This window comes from Phascolarctos cinereus, unplaced genomic scaffold, assembly GCF_003287225.1.
Source record: "Phascolarctos cinereus isolate Bilbo 61053 unplaced genomic scaffold, phaCin_HiC Scaffold_726;HRSCAF=1367, whole genome shotgun sequence".
NCBI lineage: Eukaryota > Metazoa > Chordata > Mammalia > Diprotodontia > Phascolarctidae > Phascolarctos > Phascolarctos cinereus.
The window spans coordinates 221,349,304-221,368,788 of record NW_027556098.1 but is presented as its reverse complement, the minus strand read 5'-3'; the positions used below and the strand labels follow the sequence as shown (position 1 = coordinate 221,368,788).

The 19,485-nt window shown below is 37.9% G+C and overlaps 1 protein-coding gene across 3 annotated transcripts in view; it reads right to left on the bottom strand.

Moving 5' to 3' along the window:
* STK39 (serine/threonine kinase 39) overlaps positions 1-19,485 on the bottom strand; it is a 314,192-nt gene that overhangs the window by 92,065 nt on the left and 202,642 nt on the right. For all 3 annotated transcript variants that reach the window (XM_020990905.2, XM_078146983.1, XM_078146982.1), the window contains exons 11-13: positions 11,933-12,055; positions 11,777-11,806; positions 3,144-3,206 (exon numbers count right to left, since the gene is read on the bottom strand). In XM_020990905.2, the coding sequence (XP_020846564.1) occupies positions 3,144-3,206; positions 11,777-11,806; positions 11,933-12,055 (216 nt within the window). The remainder of the gene's footprint in view (positions 1-3,143; positions 3,207-11,776; positions 11,807-11,932; positions 12,056-19,485) is intronic.

Here is a 19,485-nt window from a genome sequence, read left to right as displayed (position 1 = left end):
GTATCTTTGAGAGGAAGAAAAAGGGAGAAGATTAACCATCAAAAGAATAAGTAGTGTCTTTAAAGAGGAATGCTTGACCTGCTGCCAACTGGTCCTTGTCCTCACTCATGGGACATCTCTTCTCTTCAATACACAAACAATGAGGAAGAGACAGTAATGAAAACAGAGGGGGGAAACTGCCATGACACAGTAGAAAGAGACTGTATTTCAAATTAGAAAGCCGGAGTTCAAGTTCCAATCCTGAAACATATCAACTAGAAGGACTCAGGGAAGTCAATTAACTTCCCTGATGTTCCATTTCCACATCTATAAAATGGGGATAATATAAATTGTGCAACCTATCTGACAGGGTTGTTGTAACAACCAAATGAGTTAATATATGTGAATTCTTTTGTAACCAGAAAGAACACAACCATTTGGTAATTGTTCATACTATTTCATACTAGAGGCAAAATGTGTTATTTTTTTTTAAACCCAACCTTTGTTGGCATCCTAGGTCACTCTGTTTGCCCCTTGCTGAAATGGGGGCTCTGCCACTCAAACATGGCCTACAAAATCCCATCTTTCTAATTACTATTCCTCTAAAGGTGATCGATTTATAGCAATTCATTTCTCTACTGCCTGGCCTTCCCTTTACTCAGTGACATCTTGGGAACTAGTCACTGATCAACTAATTAAACTTCTAGTTTGTCTTAAAATGCTCAATCATGGTATGGTACATAGAAATAACAGCATATGAATTGGAAAATAGGGGTTCTAGTTGTGGGAACTTGGTGGTAAAGAGGACATTGCTGGACTTACAACCAGGAAAGGCCAAGATTCAACTCCTGCCTTCTGGCTTACTGCCAAATCTCAGGCCTGACCACATCACTCCCCTCCACAGTAAGTCCAGTGACTCCTTATCACCTCTAGGATCAAATACAGACCCCTCTATTCAGCATTTAAGGTCTTTTACCACCTCATCCAATCCAACTTCATAATCTTATATGGAACTCCCTGTTACATTTCCTTTGCTCTTGAAATTGTCCTCTTCATACTGCTTCTCCCACACGGCACTCACTCTGCCATTGCCATGTTTTGGCTGATGCTGTCTTCTACACTCCCTAAGTCTCTCCTTATCTCAGACTCTTAGAATCCCTAGCATCCATCAAAACGCAGTTCATATACCTCCCTTCTGAAGGCTTTCCTGGTTCTACAAAATATTAATGCCTTCCTCTCCAAAATTATCTTGTATTCATTTGGTAAATATTGATATGGCTATGTTATCTCCTCTTATCATATATAAAACTCCATGAGAGTAAAGGCTGTTTCGCTTTTTGTCTGTGTATTTTCATTGTCAAACACTGTGCCTGGAATAGATGTGTTCGATAAATTTTTTCTTAACTGATGTGATAACTATGTGTCATTAACCTTAACTTCTGTTTGCCTCAGTTTCCTCATCTGTAAAATGGGGATAATAACAGCACCTACCTCTCAGGGTTGTTACAACAATCAAATGAGATAATATTTGTAAAATGCTTCGCATAGTACTTGGCACATAGTAAGTGCTATAGAAATGTTATTTATTTACTCTTATTACTATCATCATCATTATTAGTTTTCTCATCTGTAATGTGAAGATGATAATAAAATCTATCTCACAGGGTTACCTACAGGATCAAATAAGATAATATATGTAAAATCCTTTGCCAATCTCAAAAGGCTATATAAATATCACGTAATAGTAACAGCACTAGGTAGTGGTGGTAGCAATAGTAGTAGTAAAAGTAAAAGTAGCAGCATCAGCAGCAATCATCGTCATAGCTGTGGAGCCAGTAGTAATCATTCTACCACCACATAACCAAATGTGACCCCAGGCAGATCACTTACTATCTCTGGGTCTCAATTTGCTCATCTATTAAATGGGGACACGGCTAGCTTGGAGTAAGTCTATGTTTTCTGAACGAAATTATTCTGTGTACTAATAAGATATATAAATTACCTTGAGGACTGTTATGTTCTCCAGCATTTTACCACAGCTGCTCTCAGCAGTGCAAGAGACAGGGACCAAGAAAAAAAGGAAGAGGGAAAGAGCCAAAGGAGAAGCATCTGGGAGAAGTCTGTCTATGTATATAGGTTTTAAGAAGTAGTAAAAGTTTTACAGACCAGCCCCACATTTACCACAGATTAGCTGTTGAGAAACACCAACCCTGATGATGTCAAACACTTATTAAAAGTTCAGTGTAGCATAAACTTAATAGCTGACATCAAATCTACCCACTTACAAGTGAGGGAACTAAGGCCTAAAAAGGTTAAGTGACTTGCTCAGATCACATAGGTAACAGTGCTAAGTGACAGAACCAGGTTTCAAAGCCAGATCCTTCGATTACAAATCCAGCCCGCTTTCCACAGTGCTCCCCTGCCAACTAATCGATAGTCTTCTAAAGAAGAGAAATTTAGGAGAATGTGACTAAAACTTTAAATGAATTTTCCATTTTCAAAGTAAAAAATTAGTAGTATTGTGCAGCTCAGATGCCACTGTGACTCTTTGGCACACGGCATCAGACAGCCTGCCCAAAGTCACAGTAAACCTTCAATGGAGCAATCTCTTTCCTAAAGGGTACTGGCTCCTAAGTGACCATATAAGATTCTTCACATTTCCTGTAATTATTTTTAAAGGGTCTAAGAAGTCAATCATGACATTTGTTTTAATAGTAAAAATAGAAGACACGAAAACAGCTTGTGAAGTTTGCTAACAAAGAATCCAGCAATGATAAAGAGTAAGTGAAATTCAGGATTTTAAATCAGTATTCTTCTCTAAGATCAAAACAAAACTGAAAAATCCTATTATTTATTAATTACTCGTGAGTTACAAGGTTGAAATATGGCATCATGTTTTCGCTATTTTCATTCCTTTTATTATTTCATACAACACTAACAATCTTGAAAGGCATGTAGGAATCCATTTTTGCTTGGAGGACCACAAGCCATGATAAATAACAACTGTTCTCCCACACGCCCTTTATTCAAAACCAAAAAATTTACAAGCCCATGATTTGGAAGTATTATTTTGAAGTTATAAAATCTCTTTACTATAATATTAGTGTCCTTGAAGATTCTTCTGTGAACTATCCCAAATTTAAGTGAACAGTACAGGTACATACCTGAGAGTCCTGTATAGAGAGTGACTTTATCTGCTCAGGTATACTGCTGGCATTCACCGTGATCTGTCAAAAGAGTAATGCATTAGAGTACTTCAAGGCACCAAATTTATAACATTAAAGTCAGTCTGATGATGATCAAGTCTTAATGATCAGAAACACAACTACTGTTTTCAAAAGGTAAAGAAATTAAGAAAAGAAATGAATGACAGAAAACACATTTTGTTTGACATATCAAGGTGAAAATGGAAACAAGCCGTAAGACGCATGTTACTTGTGGCATAATCTGATAAAATATTAAAGGATCCTAACTTAAAAGATGCTTGCTTAGCAGACCCTTTGTAAAGACCCTTTAATCATTACCTTGAAAACACACCAAAAGGAAGATCTAATATATATAAAGGTATTTTTTTTGGTATATGGTTTTAGTTTTGTTTTTTTCCCCATCACAGAAGCATGGATCCAGAGTGGTGTGCAGAATTTCCCCCTCAAAGTCTGAAATGTAAGTGGCACTAGTAAAATACCCATGATTTTCTTCTCCAGTGCTATGTTCCTACCCTCTGTTCTATAACCCAACTCCAAGTACCCAGCACTCCACAAGAAGCAGCAATTACCAATGAGAAAAGAGATTCCCTATATCTACTCTTTTCTTATCAATTCCCAACGATCAGATACCAAAAATAATGCTAACTCTGAGAAAGTTTTCAAAAGTGAAAGGAAGCAAAATCTTATTTTCTAGTTACACTTAAAATGACTATGTAACAAAGCAGATTAACCTGAATACATTAGATAGTTATTTCCCCATCTAGAAGGCACACGACTGAACCATGTGATCACCTGAGGTATCTTTTAGTTCTATGATTCCACCTCTTTAATTAAGGCCTAATTGCTCCATTCTGCATGAAACACCCAAGTATTACAGTTTCAGATAAGGAAGAACCCTGGAATTAGTCATGGAACCACTGCAGCTAAACCCTCTAGTGCTCTAGTACTCTGCACTTGACTGCATTATATTCTAGATTTCCCATTAATTCTGCCTTTTGTCTCAGAAGATAAGACTTCTACACAAAGTCCAGATCCATCCTGGAACAATATAGAAATGACCCAGTTAAAGAGAATAGCTGGGTTAATTTTCTGGAAGTCAAATGAAAGTTTTAATCTGTTTTTGCACTGAAACAAACTGGAAAGAGGCTACTTTTGTCTACCTGGCTCATGCAGTGCCTCCACAGGTACACAGTTTTATCTGCTGGTGTCTGATAAGGGGCACATACAGGCAAAGCATGGATGTATGGTGGTGTGAGGACTCCCAGAAATGGCCACCTCACTAAAATCTCCTCCCTCCACTCCCCACTGGCCAGTCATAGTGCCTGAAATGCTACCATTTGACATATGTCATTTTAGATTAAGGCAGTGACATTTCCCAGCAGTTACTTTTGAAACATGAATAATCCTAGGGAGGGTAACATATTGAGCTATCAGTTATGACTATTTTAGAATAAGTTTGAGTGCAGGATCAGTCTCCAATAAGGACAAAGACACTAGATGGAATGAGTGCTCTGGTGGGAGAAGAAGGCAACAATTTTGGAGTTTGGGTTAAGCAAAAGAGGAAAGGCTTCCAAAAACAGGAAGGAGGAATGTAAGGTCAACTTTGTGCCTAGGAATTACTTTTATCTTTCAACTTTGGAAATTCTAGAAATACAGCCTATTTCCAAAGAAAAAAATTCTACTTAGTAAATAGAATATTCAACACACACACACACAAAATTTCTTTGGACTACTCCTGTGATGTAATTGTTACAAGGAAATCCATGTAAGGAAACTCCCTGTCCCAATTCAGATCCTCTCCTTTTCTGCAACTGATTGTGTTAAAGAATCACTGTCCTATAGCAAAAAGGGGTTGACTGACTTGTCCAGGGTCACATCACCCAGCCAAGACATGTGAGAAGCTAGCTATGTTATTTTGTCTCTCACATTTTTAATACGGCCTTATAAAAAAAACGATAATTAATTCTAATGACTTTAGTTAATCATAATAAACCTAAATTTAAAAATAAATTTTCCACACAAAGAAAAAACAGAAAGCTTTGAAAATTGATGGAAATAATAAGTGATTAAAAAAAATAAATTTGATTAGAAATGGAAGTAGCTAGCATGGATCTAAAAGTCACTTATAGCCACTGAAAGGTATGTGTTTTAGAGAAAAAAATTAGTTGTGACTATAAATCTCAGCGTGTTTCCAGCTTCTTAGCCAACATAATAAACTTGGGTTGAATTTAGACTGAATAATTTTTTCCCATGAAATCAAACTGTGGAAGCTGAAAGTAGGAGCTTCCCTGAAACACAACACTCTATGGTACTTATTGTAGGCATGGCTAAATTTCAGATAGTAACTGCCACACCAGTTCACCCTGCTCTATGCCCCTTAACGAACATGTCCAGAGATTTTACAAGGGACCCTTGAGGTCCATCCTCATTTTCTAAAACGGTCAGGCTGTGCTGTTAGCACAGATCTTCACAAGGGCAGGGCAGAGACTGTCCCTAGTTTTTAGCCTGGACTCTGTAGTCCTGGGCATTGCCAACTGCTTGAGGGTGCTGCTTATCTGAGTGCTCCTTAATGAGAATGTTGGCTATGAAATACTGACCTCTTGGGGATGTTGAGCATACAGCAGTAGTTACTAGAATCAAAATCCACCTCGCTTCCCTTTTTAGCAAAGAACAAATGCAAAAGCAATGAGAAGCTGTGATCCAAATTAATTTAATGGAATATTACGTGTCTGTTATGTTCAAGTTAAGTGGCAGCCAGGGCTAGAGACCTGGCCTTTCAGGCCACAAAGCCCTGGGTGCAGGGCCTACCTCTGACACATACTGGCCAAGTGACCCTGGGCAAACTCTCAGCCTCTCAGCGGTCCAAGCAAGACAATACTAAGGTGCAGCAGACACAGTGGTAAAGGAAGTTACCTCACCTAAGAGATCCCTATACTATACATCCACGTCACTACGTGGACAACACTATCCTCAACGCTACAGATATTGGCCAGCCCCTACAAATTGCAAATGATAACAAGAAAGTATAGTTCACAGGATGGCTAAGTCCCAAAAGGCTAAAGGGCCATTTTGTACTTCTTTGTAAATCATCAACAAGCAACGCTTTCCTAGGCCTTCAAAAACAACTTGTTGAATGAAGAAACATTATTTTTCTTTCATCGCATCATACTAATCATCACCCAAGGGGGACAAGATAATGCAACAATGTAACAGTCATTTCCTTTTTCTCAAACTGAATCAGCATGCTACAGCTGAAAGAACACCTGGCCACCTGATGTGAACACTCGTTCCATGGGTGGTGTGAAGTTTGGCGAGTGATTCAGCTTTTACTGCACTTTAGTTCTCTCATCTGTAAAATGGGTATAATTTGTTACATCCAGGGCTGTTGCAAGATCAAATGAGAAAGGCCATGTACCTAAAAGACTTTGTAAACCTTAAAGCACTATGTAAACATAAACTGTTATTGTTATAACCTAGGTATCTTGCTCTTTCCAATGAAAATGCTAAGCAATCTTATTAGAAATACAGTTCCTGTTTTTTCATCATTGTCATCTCTTATGCTCAGAAGACAGAAAAAGGAACAAATCCATACTTGATAGTTAGAAGCTGATGCTCCTCCTGAATTTGATTCAGGCAAGAAACTGAGCATCTTAAGGGCAGAAGTGGTTTTTTCCATCACTGCTCTCAGTTACAGACAAGGGCTTCACAAAAGAAAGGCAGATTTGAGAAACAGAAAGCAAAAGATCTTCCACATTCATCAAAAGGCTAAACTGACAAGGAAAGGGGATGGAAAAAACTGTCTATGAAAACCTCCCCAATTAGGTGCCGCCCCCCCCACCCACACACTAGTTCCAAAGAACAAAGAGTAGTAGTAGAGATGCCCAGAAATTCACAAAAAACAAAAAACTAAGAAACAGCCAGCTATAAAAAACCCACAGGGTATCACGGAGAACTGGTGGGATGGGACTCACGACTGGGAACACTGGCTCTACAAGGACGTACTTTTTTTTTTTAAAGAGAACAAATGAGGCATGTAGGGAAGTTGGGTAAAATAGCGCTGTGTACTAAGGTGATAAACTAATGTGGAGAAATCCAAGAATAGGATGGGGAAGGGAGAAGCATGGCAGAGACTATCTAGACATAGACTAACAGCAGTAATAATGATATTGTCACCACAGTATACGCCAAAGTTCAAAGAAATATGGATAGGGTTGCCACAGAGGCATGATATGGTAGAAATGGAATTCAATTCTCCAGAAATCTAGATTCTTACTCTGTCAAAAGCAGATCAACTAGTAATTTCTTCCCTTGCATTAATGATAGTTGCATACTTCAAAAGGTGAAAGAAGCAATAAATGAAGCTGCTTTTCTTTTCTCTTCCTTTTTTGGACCAGACTCTCACCGAAGGTTGCTGAAAAAGAAATGATGGGAATCTTGGGGGTAACATTAACATTCTGTAGAGACGTTAAGAGTACACCTGGACACCCCTGATGATTCTAAGTCACCAGGCCCAGCTGAACTACATCCAGTGTAGTAAAGGAAGGAGGAAAACGTGAATGATGAAATACTGTCAAAGATTTTGAAAGAGCATGAAGGATGAGCGAAATGCTACAAGACTCGCAAGGATGAATGCTGCCCTAACTTTCAAAAACTGAAAGGGAAGTGATCATATGCCACTTTTTTTTTTAGGGAGGCGGGAGGAGGGGAGAGGAAGAGGATCAAAAGATCAGTAAATCAGGATAACGCTGTAAATACCTACACATACACGTGTTACCTGTACTTCAGCAAAGCATTCTACAAAGCCTTTCGTGCTATTTTTTTTGTAGAAAAGATAGGAAACCCGAGCTAGTTATCATTTTTATCAATGGCTTAGACAAAGGCATCTATGGTAGAAGCAGTTTGGTATGCTGGCTAAAGTGTTGGGTACTTAGAGTCAGGAAGATCTGGGTTAAAATGATATCCTGAAACATTATGAGCAGCATGACCATGGCCAAGTTATCTCTTTACACCTCAGTTTCTTCAGAAACTAAAAACACCTTCACCCCTTGGGGATATTGTGAGGATCATATGAGACAATATATGTACAGCATTTGAAAAAAGCTTAAAGTGCTATATGCCAATTATTTTGCATTGTTATGATTATTATTATAGCATACTTATCAAATTTGCTAATTATAGGATTATTGCAGGATTCAAAATGACCTCAAAAGACAAGAATATCTGGCCAAATCTAATAAGGTAGATAGAATGAACGTAAAAGTCTTACACATAGGTTCAAAAGACTCAACCTTAGAGCGTAAGATAAGATAGACAGGAATAGACAGTAGTTTATCTAGAGGACTAGGTTCAGCTCCATGTGCCACACTTTATGAAGGACACTGAAAAGCCTGGAGAGAAGACAACCAGAATATTTTAAAAGGCCTTAAAATTTTGCCATATTAAAGTACTTGGGAATTTTCAGCTTTTCAAAGACTTTGGGAGAGGAAATATGGATTTTATAGTTATAATCAAGGATTCCAAGAGCTGTCATGGGGAAAGGGAGAAAGATTTGTTCTGTTTGGTCCCAGAGGGCAGCCTAGGAATAACATGTAGAAATTACTAAGATGATTTAGGTTGAATGTAAGGAAAATTTTCCCAAAGATTAAAGCTATCTAAAAGGTATGATATCGTCCCATTAAGTGATAGCGGGTAGTGAGGGAGAGCCTTTAATGAGAGGCAGAATAGTTACTTTTACGTGCTACAGAAGGAATTCTTGTTCAGGTACTCTGTGTGTGTGCATGCGTGTGTGTGTGTGTGTGTGTGTGTGCGCGTGCGCACGCACTCTCACATTCAATTATTTTGAATATTTATAGAGTGCTTTAAGGTTTGCAAAAAAGTTTAACATACATGATTATATCTGCGTCTCCTAACAACTCTGTACTAAAAGGTACTATAGGTGTTATTTTTCCCTATTTCACATATGAGGAAACTGAGGCTCAGAGAAATTAAGTGATTTGCCTGTGGTTGCATAGTAGTAAATGGCAGAGGAAGGATTTGAACCGAGATCTTCCTCGTTTTAAGTCCAGCGCTCTACCCATCACACCAGGTTAGACTACAGGGCCTCTGAGTCCCCTTGTTAGCTTAGTTCCTATGAGTCTGTAATTTATGGAGAAATTCTTAAGACATAACTACAAGGGTTCCTTAACTAGTCATTCCGACTTTTCAATTTAATCCAACCTAGACACCAACTTCCAATCCCTAGATAATGACTAAGCTGTTTTTCTTGCTCTCTCTTCTTCATCGGATTGTGAAATACCATTTAGCAGACAAAACAGTGTTTTTGACTTCACTCCATCCAGATGTCATAGTCCCATGGAGTCTTTTCCTGATGGTCACCAAAATTATGCATTTACCTGTGCTCTCCATGCTTACCTTTGCCTTAGAAATGATGTAAACACCTGACAAACCACTCAGGTACTGATGAAAGGCACCGTAGTATTGTGGATAAAGTGCTGGACTTGGAGTCAGGAGAGAACTGGGTTCAAATCCCACCTCTGACATTTACTATCTGTGTGACCAAGGGCAAGGCATTCAACCTCTCTGAGCCTCAGTTTCCTCATCTGTAAAATGGGGATAATAACAGCACCTACCTCACAGGGTTGTTCTGAGGAACAAGTGAGATAACAAAGGTAGAGGTTTTAATTCTAGAATCTTTCGGATGTATTTATGTGTGACAGCAATTGTATGCCTGATGTACATTACAAGATCACAGCACCCAAAAAGCATATCTCTTTGTACTCCATGCAACTTAAATGACTGATTGATACTGAACTGTTCCTAACCCTTGCCATACCATTTTGGGAAGATGCCAACCACCTAACCATGGCACCAAAATGGGGTGCAAGTATGTGTGTGTTTGCACATGTGCACACTTGGGTAACAGGAAACTTCATTAGAGCAGTAGATTAAAGCAAAATGGAACTCTCTTTTCAAATGTCTTAAAACTAGGTGGAAATGATGATACCCAAAATCATATATAAATAAAAGCAGGAGTATAGGATTTAACTAAAAATATGTCTGAATTCATAGACTGATTACAAAATGAGATCTCTAAGCAGGCACCATGCTAGGAAATCAACGATGTCTTCCAGACATAGAGATAAATAGCCAATGTTTTAAAATCTACTCTAGTAGATTAAAATACTGGTTAATTGAGACCATTCAGTTAGTGTCTCTTTTTTCATTTCAAGGCAGTAAAGCCTTCCTGGCAAGAGGATATTACTATCCCAGGTTTTTTTTCCCCTTAAACCCTGAGAGCTATTTCAAATGGTACTATAACATACCTGTCAATCTTCATGAGCAAAAAAAACCACACACCTATCAGTCTGCACCAGTGATGTAAAGATTAAGTATCAGGCAGTCAAGTTCTTATAGTACATTAGTAATGGTTGTTTGATTCAAAACTGATACTGGAACCATTTTCTTTCTTAGGCTATTTTTTTTATAGCTTTATAACAACAATGATTTCTCATCCATGACTCTGGGGTCAAATAACAGGCAAAAATGAGAAAGCAGGAAAAGCATAGGGAAATATTCACACTAACTGGAAGAGACCAGCCTTTATGCCCAATGTGACCCATGTTACTAAAGCTTCTGGCATATGCAACCATCACAGATTGTAAAAGCAGGATTCTATCCCTAATGAAAGAAAGATAATTTTCATGCTTAGAAATTATTTTCATGTTTGGGAGTGGGTGGGAAAAGTAAATCAATTTGCAGGATAAATATTAGGGGAAAAATTATCTGCAGGAGATAGGGAGGCAGTTAAATGGAAAAGTACACAGAAGAGAACAATCAGATTCAGTTTTTAAGTGCAGGGAAAGAAAGGGCGCAGACACAAAACTACTACCAGTAGTTATGGAAGGGATTATGTACAAATAGTATAAGAAAATAATAGCAGAGGGTTGAGGGATTGGCCCATTCCTCCTGATAAGTTCCCATTGACTAGTGCCACTGAGATAAGTCTAAACTACAAGACTGGCTACAGTTAATCAAATGAAAATGCCTACTAACTGGAGGATGGGTTTAAATGTAAAGAGAATGAAGGATGCTAGGTTATGTGTAAACATGATGTTTTTCTTTTCTTTTTATCTAATTTTGCCATAAGCACATATTAATGACTAGTTCTGTACAATATTTAAATCTATTCTAACAGGCTGAAATTCTTTCTTAGTTACCAACTCCTTTGAAACACGGCCATCATTAGTCACTAGGAAATCAGGAAGTTAATAGAATCAAAAATCAAAGTTGATCAAAAGATGACCAATTCTCAAAGAGAAGCTACTGATAAAAGAGTATTCCCTTGCCTAACCAAGACTCATAGGAGACTTTAAAGATCAAGACCAGCGAATTCTGAATGAATTTCCTGGACATTTTAACCAGCGACTTGCCGTTGACAAAAAAATGATGATAAAATTTTACCTTGGTTTTCTGTGTTATTTTTCAAGTAGAACCTCAAAACTTCAAAGTCTTTCCTCTAAATGATTAGTCCCAGATAGATATTTAAAGGGACAGGACAGGAGTGAGATAAAGAAGGGAGGAAAACAACTCACCTCTGGATTTTCTTCTTTTACTCTTCGTGACTGTAAAACAAGTATCCGAAGTTAATGCACAAAAACTAACACGTCATATTTAAATGCCACAAAAACAAAAATACCAGTTCTCCTTTGCTAAGAGCGTCAACCCCAAGTTAAGCAACTGCCTTATACCTTTTCCTGAGAAAATGCTGCTTTTCCTTCTTCACTCTTTTCATCCATTTCATCATCACTCCACTCCCAGTCTCCGTCTTCTGTCTTGTGAAGATGACCACTGGATCCGGGAACCCTTCTAACCTGTTAAAACAACACACATACAAATTCTTCAGTCATTCTGGACCAGAGAGCGAGAGAGAGCGAGAAAGAGAGAGAGAGAGAGAGAGAGAGAGAGAGAGAGAGAGAGAGAGAGAGAGAGATACACACACTGCCAAAGCTTTCACTAACACAGCTACTTGGTTATTTGGCATATAACCCACCCCAGCAATTACCTAGGTGGCTATGCATTCATAGGCAACTAACTACTGATTTACATTTAAAAGACCACACAGTCTGACACTACTCAGGACTCTACCTCTTCTGAAAATATTTTGTTCTCTGAGGTGTCACAGGAGGACCTATTTTACTAAGGCGTGGAACAAAACATTTTGGAAGGTGAAGAAGACTTAAGAAAATATAAGGAAAATGACATAAGGTCAAGCCCTTATACTCTCTTAAAAACAAGTTAAACACATCTACAAATGAATGCACATCCAATGCCATATGGAAAGAATCAGAAATACAAAAGAAAATGCATGCAAGCAACATACTGCTGACAGGGCAAATACATGTAAATCAAGCAACCTAATGAAGCACACTAGGAGCACTCAGTGGTCTCAATCCTAAATCAAAAAATCAAATACCCTTCGGTTGCCATCTTGCTCTTTTTCAGAACCTGACATCATGCTTGTTTTCCCAGGATTCTGCTCAGCCTACTTGAGCAAAACAAAACAGCATCAGACTATTCTTAACACACCTTGTAGCATTTATGAGACTCATGAGATTGCTAGGAACACAGCATGATAATCAGCAACCACACTGCTGTTTGGATTGTAATCAGCCTTTCTTAATTATCTCAAATTATTGAACTAAGGCAAGAGTGATCCATAGCACATACTTTCCAAAGGCCTTATAGCTGAAATGGCAAAACTTAAAAAAAAAAAAAAGGGGGGGGGTAAGGTTTGGGGGAAGGCACGGTGAAGAAGAGATGATTTAGAATGAGGTTTTAATTCTGAAGTATTCTGTGTAAGAAAAAGAAAATCAAAAAGCCATGTGATTAGCAGGTACATGCCAACTGCCAATGATTCATGTAATTATGTGAAGATATGTAGAAAAATCATTCTCCACCCTCACCCTATCTTCCCCCCCTCCCCACCCCACCCTGGGCTATTTCATAGTGGATTCTTTAATTCCAATAAAAACACTATACCATTTATAGTCAAGGTTAACAGTTCTACATGTCAGCTCAATTTGACATCTAAGGTAGAGAACAGCTGCAGCTGGTTCCAAGTCTGATTTGGTATGAGGGTCTAGGAAAAGAAAGCAATTAACTGGGGTCTAGGAATTTGAGTTCTAACACTGTTCAGCCACTGAAAGTTAAAATGCAACCAGATTATTATCCACGGCTTCTAAAAATGAGTATAAATACTTTTATTTGCAAAAGAAAAAATGAGTATAAACATCTTTTATTTGCAAAAGAAAAAAAAAAGAAAAAACACACCTTTGAGGCACATTAGGTCTTAATGTAAAACACCTCTTGTGACCTGGGTGAAATGTTTTTTCTCTTTGTAGTCAGAGGCATTATAAAACCCTAGTCTAAAGAGAGTGATTTTAATGGGGCTTATTGATAGTGAGGCAAAACTATTATAAAAGAAATGCTGAAATGCATTTCAAAAATTTTAAAACAGATTGCTTTATTTAAAAGGCAATGAAGAGAGAGCCATGGATGAAAAAGTATTCTGCTGTTGATGAACCATACAGTTAACTGGGTTATGAAAAAGTCTGAAAGTTGAGAACTTATGTCTTGACAGCAACATGAAAAAATACTTCAATGCTTACAATCAAATAGAACAATTGAAAGGCCCTCCAAGTGGCATAATACAAAACTATACTGACTGCTACTTAGGAATGGGAGCCACAATTCAATCCATTCCACTTCAACAAACATTGGGTACCCTAGAGATGCAATGAGTTTGGGTACAAAGAACACCAACAGTCCCAAACTCAAGAAACTTCTATCCCACCAGTATAAATAACTGTATATAATGCTTCAGAAGTGGAATGAAATTGTGTTTCCGATATAATTTAAGCTTCTGGAATGTAGGGATGTTTTCCCCACCTTTGTAGCATGAGATAAAGATCTAGCCTTTGGAGTCAGGAAGGCCCTGGCTCAACACCCTCTGACACTCATCAGGGGGGTGAGCAGGAACGCTACCTAGCAAGTGGTGACCCCCAGGCAACAGTCTGAGATCTATGGATCCATAAGATAACAGACAAGGTGCCAATTTAGCACAAACATGAAATTAACTACCTAGCACCTCCTACCTAGTACTGACTTAATAAATGTTTGTTGAATTTAATTAAAACCAAAGGTACTGATGAATTATCATTCCTCAAGTTCCCACCAGAAACACTATATAAAAAATTAAAGAAAGGAGAATTGAAAAGAGGAAAAAGGAGTGGGAGAGGGAGAAAGGGAGAGGGAAAGGGAGAGGGAAAGAACCACAAACAAAACTCTGCTTCCAATCCTGGCATTTAGTTTGCACTTTTCCCCTTCAAATCTCTCTGGCAGGAATTGATCCATTTTATTTCCCAAAGTATGATTCATCTATAACCAACAAAATGGCCACCTACTTGCATTAATATTACTCTTTATATCAGACTTACCCACTTAGTTTTATTTACTAAAATCTAAAGAGATAAAATAAAATGTCAATGTTTACAACCGTAAAGTGGGAAGAGAAGCAGTAACTGTGATTAGCATAAGGTAAAAAAAACAGCTTAAATCTGTCCACGGTTAATATGATGATACAGCAGTAACTAACTGTACCTCTGTCTGCATATACCTTCTGTTAACTTGAGGGCTTCAGAGGGGTTCAGGGGGAAGAAGCTTAGCATATTCTAATTTATAGGCTAGGTAGTATGACATTGTTCTCTATGGGGGAAAATAAAAAATTGCCTACAAACGTCCTTTCTGTGCACTAGAAGGTGATCTGAGCTTTCCAGAGCTAGAGTAACCAAGTTTTTATTCCAATTAATGGAGGCAACTTAATTTAAATATATGTGTGTGTATCTCTATCTATCTTTGGTAACACACTTCCAGAATTCACGCCATAAAAGCACTGTTGACATGGAAAGCTCTATAAAAAAAAAAAAGAAACATAAGAAACAAAAATAATTTTTAAAAAATAAATGATTTGGATAAAAAGGCAGAAGCATGGCTTGGTGGAGAGCTAGCCTTGGCACCAGGAAGACCTGAGTTAAGTCCCACCACTGACCCAGTCTGGCTGTGTGACTTTAGCCAAGTCTATTTAATAATTTCTAAGATTATAAACTGCCAAGGAAGTACCAATCTGCATTAGTAGGCAGCGTTTCCTCACCCAGGAGTTCCCTATATCAAGAAAATCACAGATCCAGTCCTCTCTATTTCCAATCTTATAATTTAGACAATTTACGTCACCCTCTGTGGTGGGAAGGGGAAAGAGTAATGAGCATTCATATGGTACCTACTATGTGCCAGAGACAGTGATAAGTGGTACTCTGATAAATACTATCTCATTTGATTTTCACAACAACTCTGCAAGGCAAGGTAGGTTCTGCTATAATATTATCCCTATTTTACAGTGGAGGAAACTGAAACAGACAGAGGTTCAGTGACTTGCCCAGAGACACACAGCTGCTAAGTGGCTGAAGATGGATCTGAACTCAGTTCTTCTTGATTCCAGGCCCAGAGTTCTATCCACTGTGCCACCTACCTTGCCTCTATGGGCCCTCATCTAAAAAGTGATCTCAAAGGTCCACGCAGTTCTCAATCTGTGATCTTACATTCCTAGTAATTAAAACAAAGCTGCCATTTACATAGAGCTTTAAGGTTTATAAAATCCCCATCCAGATACCTCACTGTGGTACTGTGGTGTAAAGGTGACCATTGGCTCTAGAAGGGCAGGCCACTGGAGTGCACAGACTTTGGCAACTTCAATCAAGCCATGAAAAGCTTCAGGTATACTACCAGTTCTAAACCTTATCTGTTGCCTAAGGACCTTCCTGCATAAATACACAGGGGTCAATACCAGAATGCTGAGTGATGAATTATTCTGGTCAGAGGAAGGACCCAAGTAAGATAAGACTACAAAATGTCCTCATTCACTTCTATATCTGTGCCACAGTAACATAGTAGAGAAAGGGAAGAAAGGGAAGAGGAAGGAGTGATGCAGAGTTTACAAATATTACCCAAAAGTTTGGTATCTTAATGTGCAATCTTTGTGATAAGCAAAAGAAGCTTATGTACCAAGTCTCTGGCAGAGAACATGATGGAGAAATTCTATGACAATAAAGCAAAAATTAAATCCATACATAACTAAACACCCAGTGACTTAATGGGAAGAGGGGCACAAAGAATAATGCCAAACAACAACCAAAAAAACCCCAGTCAAAGCTGAAAAATATAGTTTGTTAACTAGAAACAAAAGAGGCCAAATACTTCTTGTAACCCACTCAGAAGTCACGTAGCTTACATATCAAGAAATACTTTCTTCAAGGTAACTGTCAAAAGATGCCAAACCTACTCTCACAAAAAAAAAAGAAACAAAGAAAGAAAAAGAAAATGACCATTATAGACAAGAAATGCCTAGCTACCAATGCAGCAGTTATTTTAGAAGCAACTTGTTGTGTTCAGTCAGATTATCCACTGGTTAGAATAAATGTCAAAATCAATACCAAATAAGAAGAAAGGATAAAAATAAGACATAGTATCCAATTAGAATAGCTCCAACCCAAGTTCTTTAAACAATCTGACAACTCCAAAAAATGGGAAATGAATAAAAGTAAAGCTACCAAGTATCAACATTCCTTTGAAATGTCTAATGGATGCAAAACAGTCACTACAAAGAGAACAAGAGAGCCCAGAAACTGCTTCAGCTGGCAGACATTTAATCTGCTTGCCATGGAAAGACATAACAGCCAAGGGCAAAAAAAGTCTCTAGTACACATACATCTGTCAAACGTAATGGAAGAGGGTGACGGACTAACTAGCAACACTTCTACCTCACAAAATAAGTGGTGCTGGTGGGGAAGAGGATTTTGGAAGCAAATCAACCTGCAGAGAGTTTGGGATGAGGCTCATCTAGGCCAGATGATCCCCAAAGCATTTCAAGATGAAATTGGAAAGAGAATAAATAGATATGAAATGGAACACAACACAGTGTACATATGACAATCTACTCTTATCACCAGCGAGAGCAGAACCACATCTGTGCTCTGCCACTTCAGCACCAAGGAGGGAGATGGCCATGACTCAAGAGGAGGAATTTGCCAAAAGTGGCTGGGCACAAATTAACACCTACAGAAGAAAGCTCTGTTGGAGATAACACTTTAAAGACACTCAGGAATTTATTTCAAAAGGGAAAAGACTACAAAAGAATGGAAAAGATCACAGTACTATTATTACCAAAAAACCGGGATGGAAGAAGGCATTTGCTTACTCTGACTATGGCTACTGTTTCATTTCTACATAATCTGAAATGATAATGGCTGAAGAATTTATCTAAATATCAGAAGAGGTTAGGCAGCTTTTCCACAACCCCTCACATTTCACAGACCATATCTTCACAGGCACAAAACTGACTGGGATGTATGGAGAACAGAAAATGCTGTTGTGTTTTTACGATTTATGACGAAAAAGCACAACCTCAGTAGAGAAACGTGCAGCCTTGAAGGCATCCTTCAAAGAAGGAATGTACCAAACACTGATTAAGATCATGCCACAGTCAATCAATCGACAAGCATTTATTAAGCACCTACTATAAGCCAGACACTATTAAGCACTGGGGATAAAAAGAAAGGCAAAAACAGTCAATGCCCTCCAGGAGTGCAAAGTCTAATAAGGGAGACAGCATGCAAACAATGATCTATAATGTGCCCCAACTGGCTCTTCAACTAGGGTTTTCAATCCCACAGGAGAAGGAGACTGGCTCATCAACACAGATAGAAGAAACTAAAATTATGACTTCCTCCACGCAAATGAGCAAATTATTATAAATATGCAAGCTTAAATCTTTCAAACTGGTTATGGGTCTAATGACATAATGTTTGCAGCTGTTATAACTTTTACATCCAAACTGTTACTATTTTAAAAGTTTAAGAATAAAGAACATTAGCCTTTACATTATTCTAACAAAAATAATTTACTGAACTTGAATTGCTATACTATCCGGAAACGTCTTAATTTTAAAATGGATACACTTGCATTGAGTATAGTTTTAGCATTAAGTATAATTTACTGCATTTTAATTTTTTGAAAATTTCCAATTCACTCAACAAATTTATTAAGCAGCAAGGAAATCCCAAATTTAGTTAAGAAGTGATCCCTGCCTTCAGAAAAGTTATATTCTAGTCAGGGGATGACACACAAAGAAACAACTATCCACACATACCAGGTAACAGAGGCAGCTTTATTGATTTCTTTTCCCCCCCATAGATGGGTGGTTCCACAAGACAGTACACGACCCTGCTATTGCTCAGGAAACTCAGACCTACTAACAAATTACTTTTGTCAAAACAATTTGCTCTAACCCTCTTCTCCTTAGTAAAATAGTGAAATTTTAAAACAAATACATTTCTGTTAGCCATAGTAAGGCAATTAGCTATAGCTAAATTCTCAGATACTTTGGAAATAACTCATTCTGCAGAATTTCGTCATTCCTTCTGGTGGAATATAAAGGGATAAAGTAAGGAAACATGGCACTAAAAATGTTCTATTTGACAATTAGACTTACAAAAAACTGTAAAAACACAAATCAGTATAATGAAAAAACAATCATTCAAAAGTCTGGAATAGCTTTAGTGAAGACCATACATTTTGCATCCTCATCATACACATAACTGCTTAGTGTAAAACAAAAAAAATCCAACTTGATAAATACTACTTTCGAAACAATTATAATGGAGTTTTGTTACTCTGGAAACCAACCTGAAAGAATAACGCTATTAAATAAACCATTCAAAGGGTAAGTGATATTCTGAAGCAGTGGTACAACCATAGGGTTAATAATAACTACATTTCTGGTTATGTTCTATTCCCATCAAACCTCTATTATGTCATTTCACCAAGTTAGGGTGACAAAGAACAACAGTAAGTACTTGGAAACAAAAAAAAAGTAGAAACTAATTTTACTGCTATTGTCTTTGAGTATTAAAGTTACTCCTGACTGGATACCAAGCACACCTGTAACTTCAGCTACTTTAAAAAAATAAAATGAAAAGGAGAAAAAAAATGGGAACTTTCAGTCTTGCTAAGAAAAAGATAATGAACGAGAAAAGAAAAAGGAAAACTAAGTGGTTGGTAATGGAGAACAGAGCCCATCAGAAAAGCTGCTCAGGATATCACAATCTACAGCAAAAGAAGGGGGGGAAAGACCATAACCATCATCTATCTACATGCAGATCTGGTCAGATGAGAGTAGAATCTGCTGAAA